General features: G+C 38.6%; 1 protein-coding gene across 1 annotated transcript in view; it reads left to right on the forward strand.

Moving 5' to 3' along the window:
* si:dkey-157l19.2 (uncharacterized protein KIAA1522 homolog) overlaps positions 1-26,980 on the forward strand; it is a 41,330-nt gene that overhangs the window by 12,052 nt on the left and 2,298 nt on the right. The window contains 6 exon segments of the mRNA XM_012852285.3: positions 364-674; positions 21,498-21,644; positions 21,754-21,809; positions 21,924-22,059; positions 24,293-24,403; positions 24,491-26,979. Of these exon segments, the coding sequence (XP_012707739.2) occupies positions 389-674; positions 21,498-21,644; positions 21,754-21,809; positions 21,924-22,059; positions 24,293-24,403; positions 24,491-26,979 (3,225 nt within the window). The 5' untranslated portion in view covers positions 364-388.

Genomic DNA, 26,980 nt, shown 5'->3' on the forward strand with positions numbered 1-26,980 from the left:
GCGGCTTTGTGAATTATGACTCCGTGTTATGGAATGAAGGGAGCGGTGCCAGTTCTTTCTTTGCAGGACGGTGGAGTTCGGCTCAGAGGAAGGAGCCGGGGGTCTGCGCTGGCTGCAGCAGGACTGCCCACTGAGACATGTCTCTGTTATTGGTTTTTTTTCTCTTTTGTGGATTAAGACTAGTGCCTCTAACTGACAAATTGCACCCAAATGGCTCAGTAAATAGTCTTAAAAAGCTTGTAAAGAATTGTACCCTAATTTTAAGCAGATTGGATTTATTAAAAATGAGGTTATAAATCAATCAGAACTTCTGCTGCGTTTCTTAATTTCGTCTTATTTCCCCTCTTTTTTCCTGTTCTTTAGGACGTAGCTCCGTCGTGAGACAAGCATGTCAAACCGGGATTCCCTGGGGGTTGGGGAGCTGCTTCCCCAGGACGTGATCCATGTCTTTGCCCAGGAGAAGCACAGCAAAAGGGGCCGGAAGAAGCGCCCGCGCTCTCTGGGTCGAGCTTTCAACTGGTTCAAGAGGAAGAAGAGGAAGACCAATGGGCAGAACCACGGAATGGGCCCGGCGCTGGACCTGGCCCTGGATGGACACCGCGCAGGGCATCAAGGTCGGCACAAGGGAGGGCAGAAGGCAGGGAGGCAGAATCATCAGCATGGAAACAGTCATGGTGAGTCTTTACATGATAGCTTGAAAACACCAGGAACAAATCAATCTTAAATCCAACGACAGAACATTATTGTCCAAAAATCTGTAGGTGAAATTTTCATAGTTTTTATGAGAGAAATAGTTGTTTAAATCACCTCCCTGGCATGTTTCAAGGTGCAATTTAAGATAGTCTTTGAATTCTTAGTTAAAAAAAATTTAAATAGTGATGGAGAGACATTGAGATCAACAGATTTGTGACAAAATCGAGTTTCCACACTCTTAGTTGAGGTAGTTGTTGTGGAAAGAGGACTTAAAGTTAGCAATTTTCAATGTTGTGGAGGTTTCTTTGCAGTTAGATAACAAAGAATATGCAAAATTATTTTAATAAAATGACCTTTGTTATTAGTAATAACTCAATGAGTTAAGTCTAACATATAACAACAAACACTGTAGAGAGCTTTCCTTTCAAAAACATAGTATTGCACAACTGCTGTTTATTTTTTTTAAATATCTTACAGAAAACTTTGAATATGTTGTTATATGATGCATGCAATATTTTAAGTGTGCAAAAAGGTTTTTACTATAGATACCAATGTCTATAACTTTAAGGTTTACTCTACTTGCAGATTTTCAGTGGGCAAAAAGGGAAACAGCCCTGTAACTTTTGATTTACTTTCAGCATTTTTATCACAGTTAAATCCTCAAGTTTATCCAGAAAGTTCACAAAATGTTTCCACAGGTCAGAGCTTTATAAAATTATTGCAGAAATTTGTCACAAAATCCCTTGATTGGTGTATTTTTAAAATTATTTTTTTTTCTCTTTTTCCCATTTGCCATATTATATGATCATTAGTAAAGCATTGATCAATTAGCCAGTTTAAATATTAGATTTTTTTACTCTATTAAATGCATCAAAACTAAAATGTTCTTCTTTCATGTCTTTAAAAGCATGAAACACCTTAGCTACGTTTACATGGACAAAATTATTCGGAATAAGCAGCCAATCGGAATAAACCGTCATGTAAACAAGCAAATCAGAATATTGTGATCAGATTAAGCTCTATCGCAATTAAATTGTATTCCGAATGACGGGTGGTTTATGCTGATTAATAATCCGATCGACATGCATGTAAACGCTAGTCAGGATCAAATAATTCCAGACGTGGCAAACTGACCCGAGTGCAGCAAAGATGAAAGTTCTTCTGTTTGTCCCCCCCCCCCAACATAGCTAATATTGCTCTTTATTAAATATAATGTTCAGAAACGATCTATACAAAAATGGGGATACTCTTAGAATCGCTTCGTTTTTCAGTTTGATTCAAAACTACAACCTCTGTTATGGATCCTGCCGTGTGTTTTTATTATGTGATCAACGGTGGTTTTATTTAGTTATCCAGCCAACACAAAGTTTACACAGCTGAAACCAAAATATGAAACGAAAACCAGAAAGTACTATCAGTTGGCAAAACCTTGGTCTAGAGGTTTTTAATTTGATCAACAGATCTTTCTATTAAGTGTATGGGCTTCTGAATAGGGTTATGGAGAGATAGTCTACTACGTTTTTTGAGCTTGATTCAGAGGTTATATTGAACTCGTGTATTCACAAGATGCAGGATTTCCGATCCTTACCAACAACTCTGTTGTCACGATGCCCATTCTGTGGCGTACCATTCATGTACGTAATCTCACCCACCAGGGCGGCTTGTAGCAGCCTCTGTTTGGCAGTAGGAATTACCAAAGTAGAGCCCTGCAGGGTGTACACTACAGCTGGAAAAGATAAATCTGATGTCTGAGTTTCTGCAGAGCCCACACTTGTTCAGGGGCACCAGATAGAGGAGGAAGTTAGGACGATTCCAATGGCCCCTGACTGAAAGGGGCTCCTAAAAAGAAAATCTTATATATACATATGAACCTTTGGGATTATTTAGATTTTTTTGTCATGGGGCCCAAAATTTGCAACCCTGCCCCTGTTGTCCCTGTAAAAATGGTTCTCCTGCCTTAGGGAAGGGCTGTCGCCATTGAGCATTCGCTGGTTTCTCTACTGGTTGTCCATTCAAAACACTTTGATGTACAGAAGAGTTTACAGTTGACAAACTAGCTCCAAGGGGCCCAGTTCCTGTATCTGCAAAAGTCCTGATGGTCACACCTCCACCTCTGTGCTTGACAGTAAGATGCTTGCTAAAACAAAATAATCAAATCAAATCAAACTTCACATCCAAGGAACACTATTTGGTGCTTTCTAGATTCTGTGCTCGATACAGCTCGATACAGTACAGCTATACATCCTATATAAGGTTCATTTCACTGAGTATTTCACAAACATTTGGATGATCTTTCCATGAGATCTACACTTAAATTACAGAATATCCTTTTTAACTATTTGACATTTAACATTTACTGATGTCGATGAGCAGGAGGGATTTCCATTATAAGGTCATGGCTGGTCTTATTCCAACATGGTATTGTGCTAACACACCTGAAGGTCTCATATCACCTGGCAAGTCTGATGTGTTTAAAGCTTAGTGGCGCCTGGCTCCTCTGTTCATTGTGTCTCAGCTTCTGGTAAAGAAATACATTGGTTGCGGGTTTGACGCTTGAAAGAGGAGAAATGTGCTTGATAGGAATCTAATTCCTAGGATCTAATGAAAGGAATTCTGAGATTGTGGCCATTTATGCATTAAATCAAAGTTCATGCTGTGGGTTGATGTGGAGTTTTTAATCTTGAGGTATTCATTAAATTAGAAAACTCTTCATACGATTTAGCTTTTTGACCTGGTTATCACTGATCAGAATCTGTCAGAGAAAAATGAACAGAGTCCAGTTTCTGGCAAATCGACTGGTGCTTAGAAGGGAAGGAATAAAGCGTAAACCAGTTTAAATATTGTCTTTTCCAGAGATTTGTTTGTTCACTGAAAGGATGTTTGAACACTGACTTCTACTCCCTTTTTTGACCTAAAAGATCACCTTGTTTGCCGTACAAAAGCCTCAGTTCCTTAACTACTTACCTGAATTTATTGTTCTTTAAAAGCCGAGGAGAAGATGGAAATCTTAGCGATGTCTTGTATATTTTACCACAATAGTTACATTTAACATATTGTTGATGCTGAAATAAAGAAGTGCGGTATTCTTTACCCTCCAGACACGACAGACAACAAGACTGTCTCCAAATAATAGTCAGATATGTCAGCAAATAACCATCCTCTTCAATGGGAGCTTGCTTTCAGAGAGCATGTTTTTAAAGAGAAGCGTTCATAAATTACCAAGAAAGTTGCAGCAACATTTTGACTTTTCCCAGAGCTGCTCTTTGCGGATCATGTTGGAGCTTGTAGAGCTGCACTCATTTATCAGCGCGCTTTTCTTTGCCAGCACAGTTTCTCTTCGGGACCAATTCTTTTTCCAGTCCAGGGAAATGTGAACTGTCAGTGCTAACTATAGTTTTATTGGGAGATTAATCGCTCCTTAATGCAAAAACAGCTTACCTTTTACCCCCCCTTGTTATGAAGTGGGCTTAGATGAAACAACAAAAAGTGGAGAGACGGTGTTTAGTTTCTCAGGGCTGTTTACTTGTGTTTGCCTGGCAGCACTTATGATCCTGGCTCGCCGCCTCACAGACTGAGGAGCCTCTCCTCGTTTATTTCGCTGCGTGTTCTCATAGTGGAAGCCCGGATCGTAAGCGGGGAGGCTGTTGGGGATTTCCATGCTATCCAAGACTCATTCAGCCTCATATCACCAAATGAAACCTACAGCACAGGAAAAATATGTAGACAGTTTTTTTTTCCCTCCCACCTTTTTTTGTTTAGTCGTCTCCTTTGACATGGAATACACTGACGTCAAAGCCGGCTAAAACATACATTTGTGGCCTGAGTTACAGAACTTTTGCACAGTTTTTTTTTTTCTGGTAAAACAAAGTTTTGTTTGACAAAGCAAACTTTGAGGAGAGATAAGGTTTTTTTTTTTTTTCTTTTTGCCAAGGTCAGTTTTAGAGGCTAGCTCCCTCTCAGGATAGAGGTCACAATCCTTTAAACTGATACACTCATTTTAAGTTGTGTTTTAGAGGAACGTTTGCCCTGAAAAGTGAGTCCCTCCAGCTGAGGCCTCCTGATCACTAAAAGCCTGGTATGGCAGGCAAAGTGCCAGTTAATTAAAAGCCAGGGTTGTTACGAAGGGGGAGGCACAAGGGGGTTTCTGGGTTTGCTTACCTGTCAGCTGCAACTGTTTTTCATGAAGCTGTAACAATGGTACTTAAAGGCTCCAAAATGGTATGTGGACATATTGGGAAACCGGGATGTAAAGATGGGATTTGCAGCTTTAACTTTGTAGTGATGAAATGTGTTGATGTTATGACTTTGAGAGGAATCAGGCAAATTCTTAAAAAAACAACTAACAGAAATCATGTACACCACTTGTTTTTAATTCTTATTTTTTTGTTTTCTCTAGTTGTGTTCTTTTAATCCCAGTAGATTTTAATAAAAAACAACAACTTTGTAAGCAATTTTGTGTTTTTCTGCCATGAAAACAGGCACACACCTAATTCTGTAGCTTAGTAATAGAGTTTACGTTGCCCTCCACAAAAGCTGGACATAAATTTGGTTCTATTGCTGTAGCTTAATCTCACTCTGTAAAGTTTAGAAAAATTCAACATTTACTTAGGGCCACAATCATTGGTACCGACTAAATAATTCCTACAGTGTACATGTAACTGAATCATTTTTAAAACTGTACTTTTTAAGTTTTCTGTTTCTTCAGGGGAAAAAAGCAGAATATACTGAAATGAACATGCTACTTTAGTTAGATGCTTGTTGATCTTCATAATTTAGAAAGTGGCTACAAAAAAAGTCGCTGCTTTCCTGAACCGGCGCATGTCTACGTTGATCAAAGCGTTTAAAACAGCCTGAGCTCAGACAAACAAGTAAAGCAAGTAAAGGTAAATCTCCAATGCTGCAGCAAGGCTTTCATTTTGAAATAATGCCACAATTAAAGATTAATTTGCATAATTTTCCTTACAAATCTTTATCGGGGGTGCTGTACGTCAGTAGATTTTTATTTTATTTTTTTTATGAGAAAATATTCACAAAATTGTCAGGCAGCAAGCCTTCAAGTCAGCTTTAGCTTAGTGAGCAACAAGAGCCAACCAGCAGAAGGTCAAGTAGCTCTGATGTTATCGTCTTTCTAGGGAAATCGCTCTTCTTCAGAGGCTGTTTGTCAGACAGTTGGATACGTAAACATGACGTATGTCTCCACCAGCAGATCTGCGGCGGTTACGCTGGAAAAGATGTTTCTGCTTCATTATAGATTGCTTCAGAATACCAGCTGGTGCTCAAGATGCCCAGGACAGTGCAATCAGGCCGAATAAACAACAACAACAAAAAAAAAAAAATCAGCCTGAAAAATCGGCTATCCGCTTTCCTGATTTTTCCATCAGTTGTAGAAAGATTCCTATCGGTTCACTTCTAATTACAGACCGAGCAAACCGATGACAACAGATCAGAGACTTTGTTTTCGTTTTCTCTTGGACATGATCACGCAGGTTGACCTGGATTCCTTGTTAGCTGTAACATCCGAACCCTTTGTAGGCTTATCTTACCCTTTCCTCCTACGTTGGAGCCTTTTTTTGTAAACACCATCCATGCGGTTTATCCAATCAGAGAAACCGAACAGAAGCAGGCATAAACCCTGACCTCCTAAACCTGTTGGTGTTGTTAAACCATTAATTCTGTTTCGTCTTATCTGACGATAAGGCACGTTGCGCCTTCGGACAAACAGCCAAAATTAACTGTCTTGACAGGTTTTTCAAATTCATTATATTACTGTGTTTGTTCATATGAGTTTTAGTTCTTTGGATAATTTACATGTCATACTGTCATTTGACTCAAGCTCATGTCAAACTAGAGAACAGGAATCTCTCCTTCGGTCCTTCATCACCAGCTACTAGAAGAATTTCTCCCAGTTTAATAAAAAACACCCAGGTTAACGACTGACTAGGTCATACAGCCCTAACCAGATATGCTCCAAAGGCCACCTGTTTGCTCGAAACACTCCCTCAAAGATTCCTCACATTCCTGATCTTTTAGATATTACTTTGAGGAAGACTGAGAAATGGAGCCCTTTGTGTTAGAGTTGGTGTACAGTTCAGATGCCTGGAACGAGGCTTTTGAACCAGCTAATTTGATTTCCTTTTTTTTTTTTTTTTTTTTGAGGATTTAGCAGGAGACTCTTCTTCCCAGAAGTGTAACTCGGAGTCTTTAAACATGTCTAAAAACAACTAATCATTTGTTTTTAGACATGTTTAGGACTTTTTTGTAGATTGAAATTCAGATCAAATTAGAGTTGCCTGGATCAGATTTTTTTTTTGGCTAATCTCTGATCTTTTTTTTTTTCTTTGTAAAACTTTGATCTGAGATATTAATTTTAATTCTAATGTGTCTTTAAGAGCCATAATACAAGGTGAAAGAACAGCATTTAATGAAAAGAAAATCCTATCATAGATTATTTATATGGGGAGCAGAGCGACGTCTCACATTGTTAGTTTACCATTTTGAAACAAGACTAAGAAGACAACTGCAGCTGATCCAGAACACTGCTGCTCATGTTCTCACTAAAACCAGGAAGTAGAGAACATCACCCCAGTTCTAAAGTCCTCACACTGTATCCCTGTAGCTCAGAGAATAGACTTTAAACTACTTCTATTAGTTTATAAATCACTGAATAGGCTTAGCACCAATATACATTAAAGACCTGTTGCTGCTGTACCAACCCTCCAGACCATTTAGATCTTCTGGTTCTGGTCTACTCTGCACATCCAGAACCAGAACCAAACATGGAGAAGCAACATTCAGCTTCTATGCTCCACAAATCTGGAAGAAACTTCCAGTAAACTGCAAACCTACCAAAACACTGAAAACCCACCTGTTTAGAGTTGCCTCTGACCCGTGATAACAGGAACCAACTTATTTGGTGTGTATTGATGTTTTTCACGCGATGCAATTTATTGTTTATTACTGGTCTCACAACCGGTGACCGCTTCAATGTGTTTGATATTTCTATGTTTTTATTATGTAAAGCATTTTGAACGGCCTTGTTGCTGAACTGTGCTATACAAATAAATTTGACTTAAGGGATTTACATTCAAAATTTCTTATTTCAGTGATTAGCACAGTTAGTGATATTAAAACAGAAGTCTGTAAATCCCTAATTGGAGAAATCTCGAAGGAGCCTTTCCAAATCCAGCATGTTCAATAAAAGAAGATGAAAGCTCAGCAGGGATAATGCAAAGCAACTATACTTCCTTCAGCCTTCCTGTTATCTGTTGAAATTCTTGTTCTCTTTCACTCTCTCAGCCTCATCGACTGCAGACTTCACCACACGGCAAAAACAGTCTCCTTATGTTCTTGCATCTCTGTACTACAGATACAGCACCTCATTTATGCTGAACATGGATAACTTTTTGTCTTCTTTAAGTAGCAACACCAATAATGAAGAGTTTTATTACTGAACCTGGGAGGACTTGGATATAGTACATTCACTGATCAGAAAATTATTAGATCTTTGATTTTTCTGACAGTTTTCCATCTTACTATTTCAGTCACCAGTTAATCTCTAGATCAAAGTTCATATAAGGTCCTGTTAGGCTGCATTTAAGGCTAACTTTTACCTATTTTATTTTATTTCATTCTATACTGAGGCTTACAGATTTGAGATAGTTGAGAAGGTAGAACACAATGAAACTAAATGTTATCTTTTTCTAGGGGAAGAGCATAAAACAAACTTTGAGTTTACCCTGATTGAGAGACAAAAATGACTGATTCCATCTTTATCATTGAAAGATGTAGCTGCAATGCAACAGGAAATAGTCAGTTTTGACCTATGTTCTCACTTATGTTGGAAAGACTTGAACATCTGAACAGAAAATTAATATCCTGGTGTACATGTGTCTGTAAATCAGGCTAAAGTGATCCAGCCATGTCTTTTTATGCTGATGGGTGGTATTTGGATCTGGTTCATACAAGCTTTTTGTTGTTCCAATTTAAATGATCAAACAAATGAGTTGTGTTGGATCATCTTATGGTTAGAACTACAACCCACAGTCAATGTACTTCCTGTTTTTGAAAGCCGAAGTATTTTCATAGAAACACATTTAGGGAAGTAAAGAGAAACTAGTATCAAGTACATTGGGTTTTCTTTTCTTTTGCCCAGAGGATTTCAATGGAGGAGTGTCTTCCTTTGGTCTTCGTTTAGTCTCCGTTGTCGCCATACTTGGACTGACCGGTGCCAGTTTTTTTTTGTACCGCGGTGGCAGTATCCTCTACCTAACTCAGATGTGCACCACAACATCACAATATAGGTTTAGCAGAAGACCCATTGGGTTTTCATCTGGGTAGAAAGGATGTTACCCCTCAGCCTGCTGGTATGTACAGATGTATTCAGAGTTGTTTGAATTGAACTGGTTAAAAAACAAAAAACACAGTGTTATCTTATGTGTTCTACATTACTGTGAGTGTAGTTGTAGCTGTAAAAAAAAAAAAAAAAAAATCTAAGTAATAAAATGGGTGAACATTAGCAGGAAAAAGCCATGTAGTAGCTGTCCAGCCTCCGTCTCCCAGCACACCGTCGTCTGTGGTTCCTCTCTGTCAGCCTGACTATTTAGCATACCTTCTCCAACACACCTGAATTAATAAATGGAATAAGTACCTCATCAGCATGCCATTCAGCTCTGCAGAGGCCTGGTAATAAGTCATTCATTTGATTCAGTTGTTTTGCAGAATAGATGCCTCTAAAAGCTACAGGCTAGTAGTTGTTGAGGGCTGGACCCTCAAGAACACGCCTTCTTTAAATGTTGTAGTCTCTTCTCACTTAAAGATTTTCTGGTGGTTGGAAATATTACAGGAATACCACCTGAAGTTTGATGTCTGACTGGAGAATCAAGCAGGTGCTTAGCAGCCCCGAGTTTCCAATGTGGCTGCCTCGCACAAAAAAAGCATGACGAGGGTTGCAGGAATGAACTCCTTATTAGTGCTTCTGATGGATTTAATCTGATTAAACCAGACGGACACATAGTGTTGTAGACCCTTCTGTTTGTTAGGATTCTCCTAGAAGGTTTAAGGGATAAAATTGAGAGAAATACAATGTGATTGTCCTTTATTGCTAGCACAAGACACGATAAAGTCTGCATACAGTGGCATCATCTTTCCAAGTAGGCAGTAGGCTCTCTCCAGAGAATTTTACTTTTTTCAAAGTACTTTAGTCAAACTTAATTAAAATTTGATTGTTGAAATTAATATTGTTAATGTCATGAAAAACTATTATTTCAGTGTATAAAACTCTGTATTCTACAAAGAGTCTTGGATCATATACAGAATTAGGAAATCTGCTTTCCAAACACTTCCTCCCCATGTCCTCCAGGACATTTTAAACTTCATTACCTTCAAGTAATTTTAAAGAACCGTTAAAGACTGTTTTAATAGAAAATTGTACTTGTGTTAACTAAGTTAAAGGTTTGGGTTTGAGTATTTTGTGTAAAGTGATGCCATGTTTCTGTTACTTTTGTGTTTTCGATTAATTTATGTATGAAACTTCTTGACCTGGACTCCCTGGCAGAAGAGATAAAGATTCTTAATGCAACATTGATTAAATAAAATAAAGTATCAGTTCTCACCAATTAGCAAATCTCACTGGTTTTCTGACTTGTGAAGAAAACATGCTCAAAGTGGGTGTGGTGTCCCCTGCAGATCCACACTTTACCTCTGAAGCAAATTAAATGTAGGAAAAAGCCCCAATGTAGCATTTTATCTAAACAAATTTTGTCTTCAGTTAAAGGGTCTAATGAGGATTTAACATGAGTTGGAAAACTGAATGAAATGGTAATCGTTCCCCTTTTAAAAACGGTTAGATCCTGACCAGTTGTAACCGGGTCACTTGGATTTCCTGCTGCAGCTGCATAACCTCTTCTGTAAATTTTGTATGCAAACCGTATGCAGAGGAATCACTCTATCCCATGAGAAAAAGCAAGTAAAGATAAGTGGAGATTGAAATACTGTATTGCTTCAAAGAAGAGACAAAAAGAACAAAAGCAAAAAGCACTTTGTTGCTCCACATGGCACAATAACAAAGAAGAGCAGAAGAACAGGTTTAAGAAAACTGACTGGTAATAGTTTCGCTCTCTCTCTCTCTCTCTGTGTTTCATGGCGGGAAGTAATCAACTGCCTCTTTCTTAAACTGTCGTTATTTAATTACTTGGTTTTAATGTACCAAAATACAATTTTAAAGGCTATACCTTAATAAATCAGAAGTGTTTTTTTTTCAGTCATTAGCACCATAGGATTTAATGTCTGAGGAATCATGTTGGGTGGAAAAAAGCTGAAATGGGCAAAGGAAAACTCTAAAAAAACAGGATGATGTGGACACTCTGAAAATGTATGGCTTTGATTATGTGTTAAGTAAACAGTTGTGCAATTGCTTCACAACAACAACTTGATTTTCAGACCGTTTTGTAGGATTTTCTAACAATAGCTGAAGAGTGACCACACCCATATGTGAGACGCAATCGTATTTAGGTCACTTTAGATAATGAAGTTTGCCAAAAGTTGCAGCTACTCATCTAAACTTCCACTAAACGTTCCACCAGGGTTTCATTGCATCACGTTCCCTTCTGTCTTTGTTGTGTTAATGCATGGTTTCATTGTTAATGGACGTGAAAAACAGCCAAAAGCAATCGGGATCATTTATGAAATCATAACATTGTTTCATTGTCAAGATCTGCAGATATGAGACTGTGGCTTTGCTTCAGCTGCACAGGTTATGGTCGGTGAAAGGAAAATGTTTGCCAACACTTAGCAGTTCTGCTTGGACGTTGATAAGTATGTGCCTCGTTTAGTAAGTTTCGCAAGCCACCATTCACAACACTTGTGGTTAGGTTATTCAGTTTTGGAACAATAGACTTCTGATAGTCTTGTTAATGAACTTTGTCGGCTTCACCTCACTGGTGTAACAAAGTTGAGTAAAGCTCCGCACAGTGTTTAGTATTATTGCATACAGTTTTAGCAAAATAGCTGGGGCTAAAATTAGTGCCACTTCCTTGCAATTCATGCAAAAATAAATGTTAGAAATTTTAAATGTATGGAGTTTTTTTCCCCCCCCCAGCAGCGTTTATTACGTTTTTATTGTTCTATGACTACAGGTTTCACTAGGGTATAAACGTGGGGCCCATATTTTCCTAGCCACTTCTTAAAATGAGAAAAAAACAAGAGAAGATTCTATTGAAGAAAGGGTTGATCTTTGAAATGGCTACAAAAAAAGTTTTCCTAAGCTGCCCATAGCCAGACGTGTCAAGTAACTAAGTAAAAATACTTTGTTACCTGACTTAAGTAGAAATTTTGGTTATTTATACTTTAGTGCAGTAATAATATTTTAGCCTACTTCTTACTTCTGCTGCTTACATTTTTATGCAATTATCTGTACTCTCTATCCCATACATTTTGAAAATAGTCTCATTACTTCTATTTTATTTCAGCTTTCTTTCATTCTGGCTTGTTAAAAAAAAAAAAAGAATAAAAATTCAGATAAATAGCGCTTCCCGAACAGAGTGATTTTGAACCGAGTTGTTTGCCAAAACGCCCCGACAAAAGCTTAAGAACACAACGTAGAAAAATAAGTGCATTATAGCCCCCTGTGGTGCAGGAAGTCTAAGTTTTTGTCCGTAGTGGATTCTGCTTTACTTAAATTACTTTAATGCTTTAAATAATTTTTAAGCTGGTACTTTTATACTTGAGTAAAACGTTTGCCTTGATACTTAAACCGTAGTATCTATACTTCATCTTGAATAATACATGTGAATACTTTTGACTATAGCTACCGTTTGGGCAGCGTCTGGTAAAGAACTGCCGCAGATGTTTCAGTGTGAGATTTTGCATCGGCAATTAATAAATAAATGATTTTGTGCTTTTTATACATCTTTCCCATAGGTGCCAGTAAATATAGAGGGTGCTGAATGGATGCGTTTATGTATTAGAGCAACATATTCAGTTTAACTCAATACAAACTGGAGCTTTCAAAAAATAAGTCGCATTATGCTTCTTGTCTGAGGTCCAATCGCTCTCAACTCTGTTGTCAGAATCTATTCCTCCATGGTTGCTGGCCTGCATGTGTTAGATGTGTCCCGGCTCCAACAAAATTTATTTAAAAGCTGAATTACCTTCTGATGACATCATTAGGTTCTGCAGAGTCCTGGTAGTAAAACACGTATTTAAAACAGGTCCGTTGAACTAAGGGAACATCTAAAACAGGGGTGTCCAAACTTTTTAGCTCGTGGGCCGAAATTGTCGACTCAAAAGCACTCGAGGGACAGAAAGCGAATAAAAATAAATAACATGACCAAGAAAAAAGGGATTTTTTTTTATCTTGTGTGTGATGTACCAAACTTTCAATTCAATATTTAAAGTGATGATTTTAACTTCATTAATTTTAACTGTAATAAATTTGTAATAAATTAAAAATTATGGTTTCTATCTGCATCAGCCACCATTCTTGAAATGCAGTTGGGGGGGGGCAAATGGCCCCCTGGCCGCATTTTGGACACACCTGATCTAAAACATGCAGACCGTTGTACCTTGAGCTCTCTACCTGTAAACCACTGACTTAGCCTTTTGCCTTTCAGCAAGAAGGTTCTGGGTTCAACTCCCAGCCTGGGTTTTTTTTTGCATGGAGTTTGCATTTTCTCCTTGTACATATGTGAGTTCTCTCTGGGTACTCCAGCTTCCTCTCACGGTCCAAAAACATGACTGTCAGGTTGATTGGTCTCTCTAAATCGCCCCTACACGAGTGTGTGCGTGCATGGTTGTTTGTCCTGTGCGTCTCTTTGTCGCGTTGATAAATTGGCGACCTGTCCAGGGTGTTCCCCGCCTGGAGACAGGCACCCGCGGCCCTGCACGGGTGAGCAGGTCTACACAATGAATGGATGGATGCAATTTAAAATGATTTACATCATAAATATAATTTTATTTCCTTATCAGTTGTGTTAAAAATAAGCTGAGTTTGGTCAAACTTTTTGTGAAAAATGTCAAGCATTAAAGAAAAAGGTTTTGTAATTACTTTAGGAGGTGTTAAGATGGTCATTTAAAGACGCCACCCTTGAGCCAGATTCAGGTTTTAGACCTTTATCTTTGTTCTGCTTGATGTCAGACCGTCTAGCCCAGGATGTGCCGTTGCAGGCCCAAACCATTATAAGTCCTCCACTATTTCAGAAATGTTTCTTTTACTTATGTTTTTTTGCATTACTTTACTTACTTTAGATATATATATATATATATATAGATATAGAGATATATATATATATATAATATAGATAGATATATATATATATATAATATATAGATATAGATATATATATATATATATCTATATATATATATATATATATATATATATATCTATATATATTATAATATATATATATATATATATATATATATATAATATAATATAAACTTGCTTAAGTGTACCATAGATGGGCAGCAGCAGTCTATTTCAAAACCCAAATGACACTGACCATATTTGGAATTTTGCTTAAAACTGATCATAAATTGTTCATAAAAAAATTTACGGCTTCTTGCCTAAAATGTAAGTTATCATACATTCACTGCCTTCATAAATATAAATAAAAAGTTAGGTAGCCTTGTTTAATTACTTGTGTACAGGCACCCAAATTTAAAAACCATTATATTATTGTTAAAGCAGCTTCATATATGCGCCCTTCAGTAACCATCTAGTATTTAACAGCTTTGTGGAAAGTTTTTAACTCTTCAATGCATGTATTGAATGAGTCTGGACAGACTTGGGTTGCCTGGCTAGCAGAGGCAAACACCCCTTGAGGAGGTAATCTGAGTGTTACTTATAACACTGTTTTATTGTCTGTCGTCACATATAGTAGAAACTTTTGGCAAACAGCGTCTGACGTTAAACAGGCACCAGCAAGTCTGAATATTTTCTGTTCTGCTCACTATTTTCTAATGGAATTTAATTTGTTTTTTCAGGAACAAATTATGCCAGATTTTGCTATTTTAACATTAGGAAGGAATAAGTTTGCTCCTCCTCACTGGGAGCTTTAGGACAGACTGTCATGGGAAGAGACCACTTCCAACACGACGCGTGCTTGGAGATCATCGTGGATACTGTTTATGTTGAGAGGAATTTGAGACATACGGATTTCCTGGTGAATCAATTACGTTGTCTGACGCCGATCATGAAAGGTGACTACATGCCACATGCCGCAGGTAGATCTGTTACCTGGATCCCAATACGTTTCACAGCACTCTTGATGTTTTCGTCCAGCTGGGACTTTTATATTTAATTTAGCGAAAACCATGAAAGGAGTCGATAGAGCAGGCCAAGGGTTGACCCGGATGCATTTAAACGCATGTCTAGCGAAATTTGATTACAAAAACAACAAGCCTTCTGTCCTTTCCCACAGTGATCAGAGCCTTTAGTTAGGTTTGCACTGATTATTGAGGCTTAAACACCTGGCAGGTGTCACCCTGAGAGCTGCAAAGAAGATCTCTGTATGGTTGTCTTCCTGACTTTGCAAAACAGGGTAAAAGGGCAAGTTAGGGCAGAGACCGGAGGTGTGTGTATGTGTGAGACTTTGCTTCATTCCCACATCAATACCAGTTTGTCTGCTGCAAAGCAAACTGTAAACCTGTGATTCGGTCTGTTGGGAAGAGGACTGCCTGCGTTTGGTCGTCTTTCCAGGATTTTGCGATTGGCCATCATGTCCGCCCTTTGTAGAAGACTCCGGCGTAACATCAGCAAAACCTTTAGGCACAGGAAGGGTTACTTCTGCAGTAACATATCGTCATGAGAAATTTAACTAATCTTAAAGAATCCATTTTTAACGTAGTATATTACGTGCACTTTAGCTATTGCATTTTGATCATTTCAAAATGTGACATGCGTTTTTATTTAGCCACCTTTACAATGATGCCCCTAAACAAAATCCAGTACATTCTATTCTCAGCAAAAGTCACCTAATCGGTAAAACCAGCCCACCTGCATGTTATTTAATCTCAGTATCAATACAGGCGCTCCATGAGGGTCTCAAAGGATTTTAGAGAACTGTGAATCAACATCATGAAGACCAAGGAAAGTAAGAGACAGATCAAGGATAATGAGCTCTGAACATCTCTCAGTGCACTGTACAACCCATCGTTGGAAAATCACAACATTAGCAATAAACCTACAAAGAAGTGGCCTCCTTCCTAAAGGAAGGAACTACTTTATCAGAGAACCAATCAAGAGGTTCATGGTGACGCTAAATCATCTGCAGAGATTCGCAGCTCAAGTTGTAAAGTGCATGTATTGATCACGCTCTTTACAAATTTGTCTTTATGTCATAAGAATTTCCTTTTGAGTTTTGCACAAACATTGTAGAAGAAAGAGCAAACATTTACACCAAGGTGCTCTGATCAGATTAGACAAAAAGGAACTTTCTGATTTACATGCAAATCTCTATGTTGTATAAAGCTAACCCTCAACAGACCCACCCTATTGTGAACAATAATAGTGGCAGCATGCTGCTGTGAGAATCTGGTCAGAGTTGCTGGGAAGACATGGATCTAAATACGAGGCAATCCTGTAGGAAAAGCTGATAGAGGCTGCAGAAGATGTGATACTGGGTGGAGGCTCATCTTCCAGCTGGAGGACAACCCTGAACCCTTACCATATGACGTAGAACAGATTCCTGGATCAATGTGTGCTTGTTTGTCTCTCTTGTTGTGTCTCTGCTCTGTTTTCTCTAACCCCCAGTGAGTCGAGGCAGATGACTGGTGGTTTTTCCTCCCTGTTAAAGGGGAGTTTTCTTTTCCACTGTTGCTTCATGCTTGCTCAGTATGAGGGATTGCTGCAAAGCCATGTACAATGCAGACGACTCTCCCTCTACGCTTCTCCAAGAGGAGTGAATGCTGCTTGTCAAGACTTGATGCAATCTACTGGGTTTCCTTAGATAGGGAATCTTTTTTGACCAATCTGTGTAATCTGATCCAATCTGTATAATCTGATTGAATTTGACTTTGAAGATGACGCCTTGATGCCTTGAAATGACTTTTCATGAATTGGCGCTATATAAATAAAATTGAAAAATGAACTGAACAAACTGCCAGAGCAACAAACCAATTAAGGCCGATTACAGATTTTTAAAAAGAAATGTCATTTATTGTTTTTCACAGTATATTTTTATGTCCCTAATTTAATTCTGGTTTAGCACTTCAGCAGCCAAAGTAGGACAACAGCACACTAAAACTTCTGAAATTCTGTTGTGGTTGTTGGTCTATGTATAAGATTATAAATGCGTGGCATCTGGCCACCCCCTTTGCAAGCTTTCTGAAGAGGCCCCAGATGGAAAAGCCTAAATATTTTACAACTAAATTAATAAAAACATGGTAGTTCCCATTATGTTCTTTTGAATTTTGTTTTATTTTATTTAGTTATTTACTTCAAGGAGTTTTAGTTTTTTCTTCTTTAATCTGTTTCCGCTGATTCCCTTATTTCACCAAATTCAGTCATGTTGGTGTTATTTAGACTAAAAGAATAGGTCTGGTTATTTCGCTATGTTCCCATCTGAAATATTTTATTTACATAAAAATAAATCCCGATTGAGCTGCTTTTTTTTTTTTTTTCCTCTCCTTGTTTTTCTATGTTTGGCAGCTTAAGTCTCAAGCCCCACTGGAACCCTCCCACAGTCAAATCCATTAGATTGAAAATCCAAATCTGAGAATGTAAACACGCGTTTATTGGGTTCATAAATAATCAGCACCAGCTTTCTCACAATCCAGTAGTGACAGATGGCGTAATTAATATGGACACAATTACAGAGTGAAGGATGAGTGACAGTGTGGGGCCCCGTGTTGACGAGCGGCCCTGCCCCACCCTTCACTGCAGGCGTCTCCAGTTCACTGTGTCCTGTCATGGTAACTAGATAGGGATTTTCCTCGACTCTTAGCTCTGTACATGCTGAGCAGCTCTCTGTTTACACATGTGGACAGAAAGGCTTTTAGCAGCCAGTCCTGTTAAACGAGAGCTGTGTTTTTCTTGACTTAAAGTACCTGCGCCACTTGTCCGTTTCTCTGCGAAGTGCTTTTGTCTGACTCATTTGTTAGGTTCACAACCATGGGAATGTTTTCCATTTGCTCAGATGTCGAACATTCCTCCATGTCATGTCTGCTCAGCGCACCAGGAAGTGAACAAGCTGCATGCTCACCGCAGCAGACGAGTCTCAAATCTACAGATGATGAATGAACAAATGATGAATTGGAGGATGTACTCAAAACACAGATTCTAGCGATTTTGGGGAATCTCCGAATGACGCTTGTTAAAGTAAAAAAAAAAAAAAAAAAAGAACATTCTGTTGTTGTTGTTTTTACGAGAATGAATGTTTCTCTGGAGCTGCAGGCTTCTTTTGAAAACATGTTTTTAATCTTGCTTTAAATTTAGATTTCTTCAGGTTACTTACTCCATCTTGTGGCAAAACTGCAGAGCTCTAGCTGTGTATGGGCTCGATGGAGAAGAAATTCAAAGAACTGTTAAGAGATTTGTCAGGAAATATTACATTTTTTAGCAATGCAGTGGGCAGGTGTTTCTCATTTATTTTTATTTTTTATTAAACATTTATTTAACCAGGAAAGTCACCATTGAGATTAACAATCTCTCTTTCAAGAGACCTGGCAAAAAACACACACAACAAAAACATAAACTTTTACAAAACATTACATATATAAAACATCTTGTATATAATTAGAATATCATGACAATTTATTTATTTTAGTAATTAAATTCTAGAAGTTAGTCATTATATGCTGCCAATTAAAATTTGGACACACCTTTGTCATTCAGTCTTTTTATTACTTTCTACAGTGTAGATGTATAGTGATATGTAGCAAAATTAAAGATGTAAAATAACTCAAAACAACTTTCATGTTTTCGAGAATAGCTTCAACATAGCACCCTTTTGCTTTTATCACCGCTTTATACATTATTGGCATTTTCTCAATGAACTTGATGAGGTTGTCGCCTGAAATGAAGCCTTGAAGGAGTTTCCAGAGGTGGTGATAAAAAAATTAATGAGAAGGTGTGTCCAAACCATTGACTGGGTAGCGTACAATAATAAATGCTCAAAAGTCATACATTTCAAGCATTTATTTCAGGGAATCTTGATGATTGCATCATTTACATGTAATTTAAATCCCCAAATTGTTGTTAGTATTTTGAAAAATTTAAATATTTGATTATTGAACGTTAATTTGTTGTGAGCCACAATCATCAAATTAACAGCAACAAAAAGCTTGAAATATATCATTCAGGGCGTAATTGAATCTACTTAATATATTTTACAATTTGAATTGAGCTAATGGAATAAATAACCCCATTCAAATTTATTGAGCTATACCTGTTATATGTTAACGTTTAAGTGAAAGTAGCAACAACAAGCACCCTCAATGCTTATTTACCTTTTAATCTTTACCAAGTCCTGCTTTTCTCCTTTCCTGTAATGCTTATGTAGTCAACATCAGCAACATTTGCTTCCTGGCTGACCAATCGGGGGTGCGCTGATGAGGAATAACAACGAAATCTGTTTAACTGTAGATGGGAGGAGGAGTGTTGCGTCAGGAATTAGGCTGTTGAGGATTAGTGTCTGGACTCTCTCTCTCTCCTATTGGACGTGTACTGACAACAACAACGTCATCAAAACAACCCTGAATGTTTTTGGGATGTTCCTTCATCTGTTGGTCTAAAGTCTGTTTATTGAGGGTGACTCTTTCCCCTTCAACACAATTTTTATGTATTTTATTATTTGATAACTTTTATCCCAAACAAGGAGCGATGGTGGTGCTTTCAACTAGTAACTTTGGCTTACATTTTAACTGCTTTCCATCCGTTTTAAAGAAGAAGGGTAAGTGAAAACAGCCTTTTCTTGTTCAAGAAGTTTGATCCCTGGAAATCTAAAGCAGTTTTTAATTTTTCATATACTCAGAAGAAAGTCTGCATAAACAGACCCAACTCAGAATGCTACTAAAGTTGTGTGTTGGCATTTCAGATGCTTGAACAACGAATGTCAGTTTGCACAGTTTAAACTTTAAACTGTGATTCTAGCAACGAAAAAGGAATTTGTGTTATGCTCACCTGTAAAGAGACGAGCAGTTTTGTTTGCTGCATCCGTGCAGCTTCCTGTTGAAGAAAAGAAAGTGAAAATTGGCGAGAGTCACTAAGCTAATTCCAGTCTAATTAAAGCGTTAGAGCGGCTAAATGCAGATTAATTGTGACCATTACATAAAGGTCTCGTGGCAGCGTTGCTGATCTCTGACCTCTGATTGTTACCTCAAAGTTTGAGGATACACCCTTAAAAACAAAAACTGCACTTATTAATTTTTTTGTTTTAGTTTACTTAAATGTATTAAACCAAACTAATTTAGCTTGGAACACTTTTTTTTGCATTTTTAAAAACTTGTTTTAAAAGTAAAAAAAAAAAAAAATGTTTTTAATAGGCTGTGATGTTAATGTTATGACTGTCTTTCCCTATCCTAAGATAAAACCCATGTTGGCATGTGTTTTCTTATGTATAATATGATAATCCCTTCTTCAGAAATCGCAGCAGTTTAATCCTACATGCTGCATAATTCTTGATCATATATTTCTAATCGTGCCATTGACATGGGAATCCTAGAGGTTGTCTGTAAAAATAAAAAATAATCACCAAAGGAATCCCAACAAATGAGTCCATAAATCGTACGGGGGGAGAGATCCAAAAAGGAAATAGTACAGGATATATATATTTACTGTAACTTGTCAACTGTTAAATGTTCTAGTAACCTCTCTCTGGAGTCCTGGTCTTTATTTCATAGCTTGAATGAATATATATATATATATATATATATATATATATATATATATATATATATATATATATATATATATATATATATATATATATATATATATATATATATATATATATATATATATATATATATATATTTTCCTGTGACCACATTTAAGGTTTACTTGGCGATGCGCTTGAGATTATTGTTTAATCTTCAGATTCTTATCGGAAGATATCTCTTATCATTCCTCTTTCATTTATATGACGTCTGCAAGTCCCATATGATGAAAAACAGTCCTACATCACGATGTTCCCGCATCCAAACTTCACTGTTGCTACGATGTATTGTGGCCTTTTGGTCTTATCTGACCAGACTATAATCTTCCAGTAATTCATTGACTTGTCTAGACGCTTAGCAGGACAAGCTTCAACATGTTTTTTTTCTTCAGCAGTGGAGTATGGCACTGTCTGTGATCAAAGGAGTCATGGTGGTTAAGTGCATTACTTCTCTCTTCTGTAACTACTGTAGCTCTGGAACTTTATTAGAAATAGTTTTGTGGCAATACTGTTTGTAGATATTGCAGTGATGATACCTGTTGCAGCAGGTATCATCTGTTTTACTCACAATGTTAAATATTGTTTTGGCTTTCCATGTCGTATTGATCCTGGTCTTTGTTTCCACTACGTTTTTTTCTTGTGCCATTCCAATTCATTATACCTTGACTGATTTGTACTTTATTTGTTGCCAGCAGCTTGTGTAAATTTTATACCAATAATGACATTAAAAATATTTACTGAGAAGGGTTTCAATCAATGTTCAATACTTATGTTCCTGGTAATAAGATAAATTGAAGCCCTGCTTATTTAATTTTCACTCCCATGTTTTTGTGCATAGTTGTTCCTCTCTGTTTTATTAAAGGTTTTGTCCGAAGGCGCTCTGAATTCATGTAGGCTAATCCAGTTTTACTCTTTGTTGCCTCCTCCAAGCTGTTCCAAAGGTGGACGATGATGATGATAAGACTCCAGCTCCCCCTCAGTTCCAGGAGAACGTCTTTGTCGAGAGCAGCAGGTCCAAATACGTGGAGGACCTCCACACCGAGGCCCTCGAAGGGCTGAAAATGATGCAGCAAGAAGGTATGTGATGCAGTTTCTACAGGAAGGGATGTGACTTGTAAGAATTTGCAGTGAGTCTGGACATATGTTTTATTTAATTTTTTTATCCCCCCCTCCCCCACAACAACAGAGGAAGGGCAAATTCCTAATGATGGAGTGGAGTATCCAGACAATGAAAGCGTAGTTGTAAGTTTGCCACACTTTTATTTATACTTAAAACTGTATGTTTTCCCGTTTTGCCATTTTTATCACCTATTCTTTTACCTGTTAAATGTATTTTTACATTTTGCTTTATTCTAGTCGACTGTGACGGTCCAAACAGACGGGGAAAGTGGAGGGTTTGTGACAGACAGCACCATCGCTGACTCGTCCTCTATTGTCTCGAGGCAGTCATCGGTGTCTGCAAGATCGTCCCGCTCTGGACTCACCAGGCAAGGTAATAAACAGTTTTTATGTCCTTATACCGCATGTGGCACGCCGGTATTTGTTGTCTTTTCCATTTTTTGCTTTCGATGCTGGATACCGATCTGCATCCATTTGTACCCGCCTTTGGGGACGTTTCATACCAACTTTTAGGGCTGAACAATTAATCGCATTTTCAATATAATTGTGATTTAAAAAAAACGCAATTTCCACATCGCAGAGGTCTGCAATCTTTGGCTATGTAACAATTAGGGAATTAGACACGTCCATTAGCTGTCAGTAAAATGTTTGAAGTGGATTTGCCTCCCCATGGAAGGGAAGACAGTTGCAGCAGTGAGATAATCTAATTTTATTACTTGTTTTAGAGTTTGTATAATCATACATAGCATTAAGTACAGGTCAATCAGTTTAATACATAGACTTGCTTGTTGGTTGCACTTTATGTTCAACAAGGATTGATGTCCAATTAAATTAAAAGCTGTTCTCTTGAATAATATTCTGATAAATAGAAACATTAAAAGTTCATATTTAAAATAGTCCTTGTTTACAAACATCTTTATTTAGAGGCCATTTTTGTTGCTTGTGGTTAATGCAGAGAAAAGTCAATTTTGGTTGAAATATATTGTAGGCAGAACGCAATCATTACTGTTCCGAGTTTAGATGCTGTGGGTCTTTTAGCAACTAATCCACATGGCGAGGAAACACATTGATTTGTTGTTTGTATATTTTAAAACACATAATAAATTAAACTGGAAAATAAAATCGCATTAAATCGCAATATTAAGAAAAGAAAATCGCAATTAGATTATTTTCCAAAATCGTACAGCCCTACCAACTTTGACAATCTATAATTTAGAGTACATTTTTCAACTTAGCTCGTAGTGTAGTGTAACAAAAATGTGGGTGTCTGATTCAAGTAAGCAATAATTTCCACTAATATCTGCTCAGGGTTTTGGTTTTTATCAGGGACGAAGGTTACCTGTTAATTTCATTAAACTCAATGGGCACAGTTTTGAAATCAGGTCTACCAATCAACAAATAGTTTGATTAAAAATATTTAGTTCATTATTGCTGCCATTCATCAAAAATATTTAATCTATCAGGATAAAGAAAGTTTTATCTAATGTATGAACTGAAAGTAAAATGATTTAAAAGTAGTTTGGGCTAAAAAGTGCATCTGAATAAGGGCTCAAATGACCCAGAACCTTTTTACCAACTCTGTGTTTATTTTTCAGGCAACCTTTCGTAAGTTATTCTTTCTTTTCACATCATCTGAATATCCTTGTAACTTTTTTTAATTTTTCCATCTTTTCTTAGTCACTAAAAATTTGCATCCAATGTAGGCATCAGCTGTAGTGAAAGTCGATTCACCAGGCCAGATATATCACTGACAGGAAGAATGTTCATACGTGGCACTTAAATTATAAAATCCTTGCAAATATGGCATCTAAGCAGTCCTTTGCAGTTTGTGAAATTGGTCACTGTGCAGCTCCAAACTAGATTTCTTTTTTTGTTTTGTTTTTATCTGGATAATAAATGCAAGTTTAGGAATAGTCCCAATAAGAATTTTGATTCCAATTATCAGTCTCTGGATTTTGCAAAGGTATTATGGCAATCCTGAGTTAATTCATTAATTTATTCAGAAGTTCTCTTTAAAAACCTAAAAATAGGATTATGTAAAAGCACAATTCAAATTATATTCAAATCGCTTTTTCCCCTTCATATCCTGCTTGGATTGTTGCCGTCAGTGTGACTTGGTAGTGTTTATGCATGGCACATTCACAAATTACAAAACGATTTGATTTATGAGTTTGTTACCAGATGGTCACAGGTCAGGTTTGTTACAGTCACCACACTGCAAAAAGGGAACTAAAAGTAAGTAAAATATTCTTAAAATCTGTATATTTTTCCTCGATTTGAGCGGCTAAATAAGACTATTTGCCAATGGAATGAGAATTCCCACACCTAAAATAAGATAATTAGATATCCTGCACTTAAAATAGGATGATAGAGATGAATTGTTTTTATTTTAAGTACAGAAATCTTATTCCATTGGCAGATAGAATGATTTACCAGCTCAAATCAGAGAAAAATACACAAAATTCAAGAGGATTTTACCTACTTTTAGTTCCCTTTTTGCAGTGCAGAAGATTGTTGCTGCTTCCGTAGGAAATCTGGCACATTAGTCTGAGAGCATAAAAGTATCTGTTTATATTTAAGTCCTCATCTTTCTCCTGCTTCTTCAGCATCAACGTTCAGACCTTTGAACTCTGGTAAAAAGTCAGAAAAAAGCAAGACACGAAGACGTCACCGGAGGACAGTCGCGGGGATTCCACGACATGTTCAGAAAGAGCTTGGTATGCACTTAATCCTTCTAAATAAGTTATACATGTTTTTGTCCTTTGCCTATTGACAATTTGAGCTCTTTTTAAAACTTCCATTAGGCTTGGATAGAGCGGCCTGGATGACGAATCAGCGGCTGGATGAAGAACAGTTTTACAATGGAGATAACAGCCCTGTGACTGGTAGGCCAGAACAGGAAGCAGGATCACCAGAAGAACCTGGTGTCAGCCCTCAAGCCGCAAACATCATACATCCACTTAGTAAAGAGAAAGTGGCACAGCTGAATGCTGCCCATGCTGCTCATAGGGACGACCTGGCCCTGCTTCGCCTGAATCCTCACCCCGGGGATGAGCGGAGGCCCCGGTCCTTGGCCGTGCCATGGATGACTACTGCGTCCAGCCTCCAACAGGACCCCGCCAGCCCTGTCATGACCATGTCGCCCCAGGCCGCTTACATGTCTAAAATCATCCCCAACGCCGTGCTGCCGCCCTCTGTCGACGTGGTGGAAATCAGCCGCAATCGCAGTCGCAGCAGTGTGCGCACGGTCAGCAAGAGCAGCCTGCTGCTGTCCAGCCCAGCTCCCTCCCGCGCTTCTTCTAGAGCCTCTTCATCGAGGTCCATGTCCTCCAACATCACCTCTGCCTCCCGCTACAATGGTCCAAACATGTCTGATGCCTCGTGTTGGAGCACTTCAGAGTCTTCAGACACCTTAGTATCTGACTCTTCGACCATCTCCAGCAGCAGCACCCCTAGACAAAAAATGCCTCATGTGAATAATTCTGCCAAGGATAATAAGGTTAATGGCGCCTTCCACACCAAGGTGTTGAAGAGGGAGGAAAAAGATGGACAGCTTGGTCGTAGCCTCTCTGTCATGAAGGCCAAAAGGGCTCCACCTCCTCCAAGTCGGTCCTATTCCCTTCACAACAAGGTGAAACTGCGAACACGGGACCTGGCGGAAGTTGCAGTAGAATCATCATCCATGGGTCAGGAAATGGAAAGCAAGAACTCTGGGTCATCCCCAGTGCCCTCCACATGTGTAGACAGCCCTGGTTATCACGGAGATACCAGCTCCCTGGATGACTCCACAGGCTCAACATCGTTCACTTTTAAGAAATCTCAGCTTCAGGCTCCAAAGATGGAAGATTCAATAAAGAATGCAGCGATAGATTGTAAAGAAGCTTCAGAAGAAAAGCAGGGCCAGTTTCAAGTGAGCAAGCAAAGCAAGGTATTGTCTCCATCCAGTGGCTACTCCAGCCAAGACGGAACATCCCCACAACAGCCTCCCAGAGTGTCTCCAAAGCACAAAGCGGGGTTCTTAACAAAGCTTCAAAAGTTATTCTCTGGGTCTACCTCGGCTAGTTTGGCTCCATCCCTCCCAACACAGCCAGAGGTTGCTGAAAAAGCTAACTCTACCTGTGAACCTAAACACAACACAGTCAGTAGCAGCGCCTCCGTTCAGAACCTGAAAGATCTCTTCAACATCCCTCCCCCGCCCAAAGTCCACGCCCCGCCGCCTCCTCCCCCCGAGGTATGGGCTCATAATAAACGTACATTTGAGTTACTCCTGGGACCTCCGGCTCCTGAAAACACCTACGCCATCATAAAGAAGAATCCAAAGGACAGGAGACAACAGAGACAGTCCCCCTGTGCGTCTAGAGAAGGATCTGTGAAGGGCTTTGTGGTAGAAAGAAAACACAAGAGCACGGCGGTAACAGTAGAGCCCGTAAATGAGTCGCTAGTGGCAAAGAAAGTTCCTGAAAGTGGGGATTTGAATGTAGAAATTCACAAAGAGAAAGGTGACGGTAAGGAAGAGAAAGTGAGAGCAAGTGATATATTAAACGGGATGTTAGTGAAGGCTGTAGAAAAACGTCAGGAAAGGTTGGCAGTAACGACGGAGGAAAAAGGTCAGAAAGCTTCCAGTCAGGCGACAGAGGGAATGACGAACCCTGGTACATTAACCACCATTTCAATAACAAAAATGTCTTCATCGTCGTCTCCTCCATCGGTAGACGGTCCTCTCCAACCCACCATGCAGACCACTGAAGCTTCCACATCCGTGCAAGTTGTTTCTCCTGAATCGTCCTGGCCTCCCCCTCCTCCGCCAATGGCTCAGGTTAGCATCAATGGAGCCGATGCACTAGAGTTTCCACTTCCACCTCCCCCATTGTTTGGTGAGGAGACAATGCCTCTATCACCAGGCATCCCTCCTCCTCCGCCCTATATAGCTCCCTCTCGACCAACTGCTCAGATTGAAAAGGCCTCTCTGTTGCCTAAAGAGTCCTCTGTATCTGCTTCACCCGTTAAAGAAGTCCCTCATCTTCTGCCGAACGTAACGGTTTCCTCTCCGCCCCCTAAAGACTTTACTCTAAACGCTCAAGAAACATCTCAGTCCGCTGAAAAGGCAGCACCTCTAAACAAGCTTGCTGCACCTCAAAGTATTCCACCTGCACCACCCCTACCAACACAGCTCCAACCCTCAGAGCAGGAGATGGATCATCCAGACATCCTACCGAAACCTGACAATAACGATTTACCGAACAGTATTTTAATTCCCCAGCAGACTATTCCTTCCCCTCCTCCTTTAGAGCCTC

This window comes from Fundulus heteroclitus, chromosome 19 (genome assembly GCF_011125445.2).
Source record: "Fundulus heteroclitus isolate FHET01 chromosome 19, MU-UCD_Fhet_4.1, whole genome shotgun sequence".
Classification (NCBI taxonomy): Eukaryota; Metazoa; Chordata; class Actinopteri; order Cyprinodontiformes; family Fundulidae; genus Fundulus; species Fundulus heteroclitus.